This window comes from Eumetopias jubatus, unplaced genomic scaffold, assembly GCF_037043125.1.
Source record: "Eumetopias jubatus isolate StellerSeaLion01/CBP00866 unplaced genomic scaffold, mEumJub1_p1.0 scaffold_12, whole genome shotgun sequence".
Classification (NCBI taxonomy): domain Eukaryota; kingdom Metazoa; phylum Chordata; class Mammalia; order Carnivora; family Otariidae; genus Eumetopias; species Eumetopias jubatus.
The window spans coordinates 104,762,421-104,772,793 of NW_028274818.1; the positions used below are offsets into that span (position 1 = coordinate 104,762,421).

At 44.7% G+C, this 10,373-nt stretch overlaps 1 protein-coding gene across 7 annotated transcripts in view; it reads right to left on the bottom strand.

Annotated features, from left to right (window-relative positions):
• Nucleotides 1-9,922, bottom strand: part of LOC148162881 (cytochrome P450 3A12) — a 32,583-nt gene extending 22,661 nt beyond the window's left edge. For 2 of the 7 annotated variants that reach the window (XM_088016684.1, XM_088016689.1), the window contains exons 1-3: nucleotides 5,992-6,217; nucleotides 4,046-4,098; nucleotides 927-1,026 (exon numbers count right to left, since the gene is read on the bottom strand). In XM_088016684.1, the coding sequence (XP_087872810.1) occupies nucleotides 927-1,026; nucleotides 4,046-4,098; nucleotides 5,992-6,189 (351 nt within the window). In that variant the 5' untranslated portion in view covers nucleotides 6,190-6,217. The other 5 variants (XM_088016690.1, XM_088016686.1, XM_088016685.1 and 2 more) reach the window with 5 other exon arrangements.
• Between the last annotated feature and the right edge of the window lie 451 nt (nucleotides 9,923-10,373).

Consider the following 10,373-nt stretch of genomic DNA (forward strand, 5'->3'; position numbering starts at 1 on the left):
CATGATGCTGAGACTTACTATATGGCCACAGTAATCAAGAGAGCCTGGCATTGGTGGAGGGAGAGATACAGAGATCAATGAACGGAACAGAGAATGAGAAATAGACATCACACATATAAGCCAACTCAATTTTGATACTGCTACAAAAGCAATTCAATGGAGGAAGTATAGCCTTTTCACAAAGGGTGCTGGAGCAATTAGACATCCATAGGCCAAAAACAAGGATCTTTGACCTACACTTCACACCTCACAGTTAACACTAAAAATTGACACAAAATGGATCACAGACTTAAATGCGAAACATAAAACCATATAGGATTTACATTATAAATATAAAACATAAAACTATATAGTTAAAGGTAAAACAAAAAAAGTAAATACTTGGAGAAAATCCTAGGGTCTTAGGGCTAGGTGAAGATTTTTCAAACTTGATGCCGAAGTCACAACCCATAAATGGATAAAAGGATACACTGGCCTTGTCAAAATTAAAAAGAAAAACCCAAAATTGTGTGCTCTGCTGAAAACCCTGAGATAATGAAGAGACAAGCTACACACTGTGCCTATAAAAGAGTAGTAAGAGGGAGACACTTTGGTGATGGAACAACCTTGTAACGTCATTGGGGTGGCGGATACACAAATCTACATGTAAGATAAATGTTCAGAGAACAACACACACACACACACACAGGCACACGCACACGAGTGCATATAAAACTGCTCAAATCTGTTTAAGTTCTGTGACTAGAACCAATGTCAAACTCGGCTTGGACACTGTACTGTAGTTGAGCAAGATATAGCCTTAGAGGAAACGGCTTGAAGGTTACATGACATGGGACCTTCTGTGACAACTTCCTGTGAATCTATTCTTATTTCCAAATAAAAGTTTTATAAGTAACTACGTAAACGTAAAATAAATCCATGCCTACCCGCCGGTTTGTGAAGACAGAGTAACATTCTTTCACGAGTACCGTTTTGATCATGTCCGGATCCATGATAGCCAACACAGGCTGTCGCCCATCATAAAACCTGTGTGGGGAAAAGAGACCTGATTACACTTAACATGACAGTTTCTGCAGTTGCAGCCACGCCTGGAAGTCTAGACTTTTATCCGGATGGTACCTAATCTATTCTCTGAGATCATGGTTAGAAAAAACATTAGAACATCTCTTAAGTCTAGGTGTGTACATGGGTATTTCTTGGACCATTCTCCGTAATTTTTTGTATGTTTAAAATGCTTCAAATATTTTAGAAGTAGGGCATACAGTTCAAATAATTCATCTATATTAACAAAAAGGAAGTTAGGGTGGTAAATAACTGAGGCAAGTAAATTATCTAGGAACAAAAAAAATAATGGAGAGTCTGTCTACCCAGTCACTAAAAATTATAATTTTGAAGATATATCAAACACATGAAAGGCATAGGAGAGAATATTAGATGAAAATTGTGCATACACTGATCACATATATGTAACATGTGTCTGCAAATGAAAAGACTTGGAATACTCAAAAAGTGATGGCAAAATTATGAATTATTTCTTTATTTAATAAAATTGCTTCCCAGTTACATGTGAAAGGAAATATTATTTTTAATATCGAGAGAGGTCCTTGATAGCATTAAGTCAGAAAATTTTGAAACAAAAGAAAAGAGAAAAAAAGAAAGACAGAAAAATACATATAACTCATTCTAGAGGTATTTCCTTTTTATTACTTATATTTATTCTTTATGTGGGTCCCAGGTGTGAGCTCCTTGGGCTTCATGTGACATCCCTAAGCAACGTGGCAAGCCCACTTTTGCCCATGTCTCACACAAAGCTGACTCTTTATATGTGATCCATCCCTCTCCAGCCTGACTTGACTGCCCCTGTGGCCTTTAATGGGAATCTGTCCCCAGCAAGAGGTTTACTTTAAGCTTAATTAGACCATAAATAAATAAAATTTATTTTGTTTCCACTATGCATCATTTGCATTTACTAGAAAAAAATGAAAGATTTTCCACAAGTCCCCTATTCTTTCTTTTTTTTCTTTTTTTTATTATGTTATGTTAGTCACCATACAGTACATCATTAGGTTTTGATGTAGTGCTCCATGATTCACTGTTTGCGTACAACACCCAGTGCTCCATGCAATATGTGCCCTCCTAAATACCCGTCACCCGGCTAACCCATCCCCCCACCCCCATCCCCTCTAAAACCCTCAGTTTGTTTCCTGGAGTCCATAGTCTTTCATGGTTCATCTCTCCCTCCGATTTCCCCCTTTCATTTTTCCCTTCTTTCTCCTAATGTCCTCCATGCTGTTCCTTACGTTCCACAAATAAGTGGAACCATATGATAAGTGACTTTCTCTGCTTGACTTATTTCACTTAGCATCATCTCCTCAGTCCCATCCATGTTGATGCAAAAGTTGGGTATTCATCCTTTCTGATGGCTGAGTAATATTCCATTGTATATATGGCCCACATCTTCTTTATCCATTCGTCTGTTGAAGGGCATCTCGGCTCTTTCCACACTTTGGCTTTTGTGGACATTGCTGCTATGAACATGGGGGTGCATATGGCCCTTCTTTCCACTACATCTGTGTCTTTGGGGTAAATACCCAGTAGTGCAATTGCCGGGTCATAGGGTAGCTCTATTTTTAATTTTTGGAGGAACCTCCACACTGTTTTCCAAAGTGGCTGTACCAACTTACATCCCAACCAACAGTGTGAGAGGGTTTCCCTTTCTCCACAACCTCTCCAAAGTTTGTTGTTTCTTGCCTTGTCCATCTTTGCCATTCTAACTGGTGTGAGGTGGTATCTCAGTGTGGTTTTGATTTGAATTCCCTGATGGCTAATGACCTTATTCTTCCTTTGATGTCATAGGGGAATTTTAAATGGTTTAATGATCACATCAAAAAATGGATGGGACCACCACACTAAATACTACCCATCTCCAAAAAGTATTCTAAAACTCAGAAGGTTTTAGTGGGGGTCAAGTATACTCAGTGTTGAAGCGGTGATGGAAATTACTGAGGTAGCACTTAGGGCTGTCTGCTCTCCCAGCAGCCTGATTGTATTTATTGGAGGATTCCCCTTGTCCCATCATGTTTCTTCAAAAACATGTGGGTGGACAAGGGACAGTGCTTTAGGGTAACCCTTTTCTTAAGGATGTCTTTTACCTTAGCTTTTTTTTCTTTAAATTCAATTAGCCAACATATAGTACATCGTTAGTTTTTGATGTAGTGTTCAATGATTCATTAGTTGCATATAACACCCAGTACTCATCACATCACGTGCCCTCCTTAATGCCCATCATCCAGTTACCCCATCCCCCCACCCACCTCCCTTTCCACAACCCCCAGTTTGTTTCCCGGAGTCAAGAGTCTCATGGTTGGGCTCCATCTCTGATTTCTTCCCATTCAGTTTGCCCTCCCCTCCCCTATAATCCTCTGCACTAACCCTTTATATTCATGATCTCACACAGCCCTAATATTGCTTCCACTACCAGTTAAATTCAGATTCTTGGGACCCACCCCATATGCTCCACATTCAGCATTCCGGGGGATGGAAACCAAGAATCTGCATTTTGAACAAGCTCTCCCAGGTGATTCTTACCCACAGCCAAGCATGAGAACCATGTACTAAGGACAGAACTGGGGCCCACCATGGAAGACTGGCTCCATCCACAGCTGAGCAGTACGGAATGTGGGAAGGGGCAGTGGAGCTGAACCAGTGGTGATCCAGACATCTGGGTTCTTTCTATGCCATCATGTGGTTTATGCCCAATGCCATTCAGAGACGATGGTTTCTGAAGACATGACCCGAGAAAAGAAAGAGGTACGGAGAGGTACCTGCTCCCTGCTGTGAGCAGCCCAGCACCACACTATACGTCTCCAGGCCTGATTCACACTTAGACCTGCACACCTGGTGACACATGTGATCCCAGGAGGCAGAGGTTCCAGAAGCTTTACTATAGCAGGCTTCATCCCAAGGGGCTCTTGGCTGAGACTGTTCACACCACAGGGGCTTCATCATAATAAGTCTATCCAATGGAAGTTTCCAGAACACTCACCCCCAAAATCTTCCATACTTTCTAAAACATTTCTCATCAAAACCAGAAAAACCCTGCAAGAAGAAACAAAACATATTACTAATCTAAATCTCCTGAGCCCCATCTCCTACAGGGACGAGAAGGACTCAGATCACATGAAATGCAGCTTACTATCTCACTGGCACTCAGAGGGAAGCTCTTATGCACAGGTGTCTTACTGGAAAGGAGAGAAAACAAGAGGATATTGAAATGGAGAAATTCAAGTCCCTCTTGAATCCTCTCCAAGTATTGCAGATACTGAACAACTTACCCTGTCTGTGAGGACTACAGAACCTCTGAAATTCTGGCCTGTTTGGCTTGTGCCTGTGTTGTCTCTAAATCTCAGAGTCCTCTGAATTATTACCTCAGGGCCCTTGGGAAAACTGGAGCTAAGGGAAAGTCAGTGTGGCCTGCGCCCTCTGAACCCCCAGTCAGCATCCTGTTCATTGATCTCAGGAGGCCTACTAGAATTCCAGGGGATTTAGGAAATTAAGACACCAGTGACCTCTTTTAGTCTAGCAGATTTACAGAAGTCTAAGACATGTTTGTTGAGTGAGTAAGTGAGAGATGAGTGAAGGAATGACAAGGTGGACTCGCCTTCCAGTCATCCAGCAAACACAGGAAGAAGGGACCATGCCACCACTCCACAAAGGGCAGAACAAATTAAAATACTTGATATGAGTTTTCACTTAAGAAAAGAACAACAAAACTTCCTGTCCCTAAGTTTTAGCTGTGACTTTGATGTACTAACTGTGCAGAACAGGGTCCCAGAAATGTGGATCTTGGGGTGCCGGTACTAAGGAGTTGATCCGGGAAAAGAGGAAAGGAAATTATTGCTTTTCTGGAGAGAAAAAGTCCGGGAAGTTCTCAGGTGGTAACTGGGCACCGAGAGTCTCAGCAGGGAGAAGTGGGATCTGAGAAACAAGCCTCAGGTCTGGGGGAAAGGGACTCCACAGCAGAGAGCAGCCTGCACGTGAGACTCTGCCTGCTGGCCTTCTGATGTGAGCTCCTAACCTTCTGGCCCAGGGGGGCCTCAGACAAGCCACCAGAGCTGCATGAGCCACACATCAGTCTGTGTGTCTGCTAATACATTCCACTCAGCACATTAACCTCTTAAAAATGTTTGTCAAAGCATCTCTTTTCTAGTGATTTTGCATGGGCAGTTGTACCTTATGTGAAGAACAATATACATATAAACACAACTTGATCAAAGATGAAAACCTGAGGTCAATAGAAAGCACCATCTCCCCTCAGCAAAACTCCCTCCCTGCTCAACTCACCCAGAAGGTGCCTACAATGAAGGTAGGGAAGTAAAGCAGAGAGCTCTGGGTCAACCTCTCAAATCCCAAGAGATGTCACCATTAGCGAAGGGTGAGTTAGAGCTTGGAAATAAAGGCAGGGGGTTGGCAATTTTTGAGAGAATTCAAGTATGTGCAAATTCCCTAAAGGTGAATTTGGAAAGCCCAATAAACTGAAGTTCCAGAGCTATCCAGCAAAACAAAAGGCTACCCAGAGCTTGTACTATGAACAGAAAAGTCTGACTCTCGCATACACAGCTTAATGGACCACTAGCGTGGACCCCCTTGATGCTCCTCCCCTAATACCAAATACAATGGTGCCTTCCTGTGAATCTGCACCTGCCAGAAACAAAAGCCTCTTCTCGATGCTCACAAGCTAGAACATCAAGTCCTGGGTTGAAGCAGCCAGAGAGCTGGGGCTGCCCACTGAGGCAAACCATGAGGCTCCTGACAGCAGACACTAGAGCCCCGGGGTAGAACTGGCCATGTGCTGGGTGGGGCCTGTGACACCACTTCTGGGAAGTCTGAGCTTCCTAAGCACTTCTTCCTCAGGATGAGCATATTTACACTGAAACTAAGCTGGGATTGACAATCATAAGAAGCAAAAGAGGGAGCTCAGGCAACACTCACCTTACGGTAGGCCAGAGCAGTTCCCACAAAAGGCCAAGGTGTTGGCCCAGGAATTCCCAGCTTCTTAAAAAGTCCATGTGTGGAGGTCCCATATCTATAAAGTGAAAGAGAAAGCCAGGTCACAGGGATGGTGGAATAAGTGCTGAGGCTGGCAGTCACTGACACAGAACTGGGACAGGGGAGGGAGGGAGGTAACATGTAGGCCAGAAATAATAAGAGCAATTCCAACGACAATAATTACATTCCTTCATCATCTCCTTCCCCACCTCCACTGTGAGACCCACAAAACGTAATGATGATTAGCTAAGGGCAGCCGAAATCTTCACGGTCCCAATCCTAAAGTGAAGACTTGATAAGTGTTTCCACACGAGTGCTCCTAAAAGGGTCATGCTGATCTCTTCCAGGAAATCCACTCATGCCATTTAGTAAATGACTCTTCCGTAACTTTCTCTAGGGAGAAAGAGAAAAAATTTCTGCTCCAATGATGAGATTTTGCTTAAGTATATCCACTCAGTAATAGAGGGCTTGTGAGAGCCTACCATGAAAGTGTGCTGCAGTTTGCTCAGAGACTTTTGTGGTTTTCCTTCCTTGTAGGACCTATCTCTGTGTGAGATCTGGTCCTTCTGAAATCTATGTTCGTTGAGACACCTTGAGCAACAACAGTGTTCTCATTTCTGTACAATGAAAACTGTGTCCAAGGCTCCACTGGCCTCACTGAAAAGTGAGATGCTTTCAGCTCCACCCAAGTCTCTGTTGTCAGGTACTCTGGTTCTCCTGAGCTGCAGAGAAGGGGGGCTGACCCATATGTGCCCTAAACGATACCATATAAAAGAATCCGTAAGGAAACAATCCATTTCCAGACCATTCTTCCCCTCATGGCATCTGGTCCCTCAACCTGTGATACTCATCTGCTCAGCACACTGCCAGGTACACTCTTTTTTTTTTTTTTCAAGATGGTCACTCACAAAGCAGTTAGTTTACCAACTCTGTGCAACAACTGTCTCAGAAATCCATTACAGATGGTGCTCCCTATGGCAGGCTTGTCTACAATCATCTTTCATGGGTCATGTGCGGAATTCCACAACTGGGGTTCTGGATCCTTGCAAGCCTTCCACTTAGGTGTTGCTGACAGATCGCAGAGTGGAGGAAGAAGACAGGCTGAAGGAGGAAGCTGCCAGAAACCATTTTACCCATGAACTTGCTAGGCCTACAAGGCTAACCCCATAGAGGCAATTTAGGAAAGTATGGCGGGAACGGATGCTAGGTAGAAACGGCTCAACAAACCCTGCAGGTGTTTTCAGCTAACTGATAGGGGGCTTATCCAGATATTCTGTACAAATCCAGCAAATTGTATATTATGTAATCAAATAATCCCCCAAAATTGCATAAAAGGACCTGGGTTTGAGGCACCAGCAGAGGCACCTCAGCCTGGCCCAGCTGGGTGTTTGGATCCTTTTTCCAGAACATTGGACGCAGGAGTACCTACTGCCAGAAGCGGGGGTGGCCTAGTCCCACCTCCATTCTTTCCTTGCTATCACCAGCACAACATATCAATTCCTGTTTCTGAACATTCGACATGCTCCGTGAACTCCCAAGTGAGGCCAAGCAACTGAGTGATGTGACCCAAGGAAAGATCTGGTCTAGTGTCTAAACTCACATGGCTCCATAAGAAGGCAGAGGGTGGGCTGGGTGAATTTTTCTGATTCTTTCCAGCTTCCCTCCTCTTGGTAGAGTCATGTTGCACTTGGTACAAATGAAGGGGTTAAAATAAAGCCACTCATTTTTCTTGCCTTTACATTGCACTGGCATACAGAAGGCACTGTCTACACGTAATGACACCTGGCTACACCAGTGTTTTCTAAGTCTACAGGGTTGTTTGCCTGGTGGTGACAATATCCAGTGACAGCCCCACTGCAAGACAGACTACACACGGTGTGGCTTATAGGGTGGCCCTGTCCCCTGGCTTCTAGCAGATGAGATGCTAGCCCTGCAGTCCCATGACAACCTTCTGTAGGAAAAGGATCAAGGAGTAGCTCTCAGAGGTCTGCTCTGAGGGAGGACTATTCTCCCACTCCATCTCCAAGTCCTACCTGGATGCCTCTCACATCAGTACTGGCTCACAGTCCCACTACTCACCTGTGCTGAGAGGTTAAAATAATCTGCGGGGCCCATGTATTGAAAAAATAGACAATCTGTGACATAAAAGTGTGTATGGGTACACCAAATTCACATTGCCAACATCACTCTAGAAGGCTGAGGTCATCTATGTACCTTTATAGTCACAAAAGCTGAACCAACAGCCCTGTTGTATCGTTCAGAAAGAACATGCTGGAAATAGTCTTATCTCAGTAGAAGACCTATTATTAAATAGAATGAAATTAAACCATACCAATTCATCTTAAATGTCATCACACAGAAAACGTGTTGCACGATACTTGGCATTCCTAACCTTTTTCTCAGAAAATGAAAATGAGGTCTCCATGTTTATGCTCATGTCCTCATGATTTCCTACACTTCAAGAAAGTGAAATTGAAACAGAGGTTAAATGTGACATGGAGGGTCTTTCCCTACCCACATTGTGAAACTAAGTCTTTCCCAACCTGTTCCGTGATACCAGAAATCCCACCACTGACAAGAATTCCTCTGCTAGACAGGTTGAGTCTTCCTATTGTACTGTAACATAAAGGCAAAAACACATTTAAAATCCAAATTGGCTTTCAGGGCTCTGTCTTTGTGGCTGCTGGAAGATTTCATATCATGGGTAAAGAAATCTCCATACTGGGGCGCCTGGGTGGCTCGGTCATTAGGCGTCTGCCTTCGGCTCAGGTCATGATCCCAGGGTCCTGGGATCGAGCCCCGCATCAGACTCCCTGCTGCACGAAAAGCCTGCTTCTCCCCCTCCCACTCCCCCTGCTTGTGTTCTCTCTCTCTCGCTGTGTCTCTCTGTGTCAAATAAATAAACAAAATCTTAAAAAAAAAAACTTAAAAAAAATGTCTATACTGATGCTAACCTTCCTAGAGACTGGAAAGAAAAGGTGACATGAATACAATTTTAAGAAATCTGCCAAGTCTCCTCAGCTCTAAAGATGCTCATTTAGGGGTAAAGTGTTCTGTATATTATGGGGGGCAGGGTGGTAATGGCCAGGAGAAGGGCAGAAAAGAGGGAAGAGGCCAGTCAGGAGAGGAAGGCGAGGCATCTGCAGCCCCCCTGGAAGTCTGGGTGCACCAGGTGCCCTGAGTCCATGATGCCTGGTGGTGGAGAGAGGGGAGTAGGAGCCACCTGAGTGACACAGGCGCAGTCCTTCTACACATCTCTTGCAGTGGACCGAGAGGAGAAGGTGAAGATAATGAGACAAAGACCCAAGGCACTCCCTCTGCCTCCAGAATCCCCCACAGCTTGGAAGGCGGTGAGGACCCCAGAGCACCGGGGCCTGTTGATTTTACTCTGCCTCTGCTGAATTCTGCTGGGTTAGTCCAGGTCCCAACTGGTAGTCAATCAGAAGATCATCCCTAGGAGAAAATAATGTCACTCTACCTCCTAGCTACAGAAATTGGAGTTGGGGTGTGGGGGCTTCAGCAGATCAGCAGATCTGATGAGGTCAGTAATAACGCTTTATGTATTCTTAGCATGTTTGAAGCACCCAACACTTGAGCAGCTTCCCCTTTGTTAACTTTTCTGATCCTCAAAACAGGCGAGGAAAACGGGGTAGATGCTGATTAGCAACCCAAGTCCAGGGTTCCAGAGGCAATGAGCCTGGACAGTTACTCACAGATAGAGGAACACGAGGCCCGTAGCCAGGAGAAGCCAGGTTTCCATGGAAAAGCTTGGGATCAGGTCCATGGCCACTTTTCCTCTATGAATTCTCTTTCCTTTCGTTCAGCAGGGTTGCTAGTCTTTGCTGGCCTGTGTGTGCGGAGCTTCCGTTCCCACCAGTGGTGATTCAGTGACGCTGGAATGTCTCTACCGAAAAAGGGGCGGGGCTAGAGCTACAGCCAGTAGCAGGGCCCCCCCGAGCTCCACCCGCAGGTGCCCCCCCAGTCATGCGTGCTGGCAAGGCATCCTGCAGACTCCCAGTTTGACCTCCAATGAGTTCCTACTCTGTGGGAAATCAATAAATAACTCAGTGTTATCAGTAATCTCAAAGGTTAGCGAAACTCATTAAAGTCACTCTCCTTAAATCTCTAACCCATCCTTGTCAGCGTGGCTCCCTGCACCCCTAAATACTTGAAACTCTTCAAACAAGAACGTGTAGATCTACACATCTTCACCCATGTAGTTTCCTCTGCCTAAAAATGTCCCTGTGCCCCCTACAAGGATCCTACTCATCGTTCAAACCCAGCTCCGACAGAATCCCCTCTGGTAGAGTCTTCCCTCACCAATC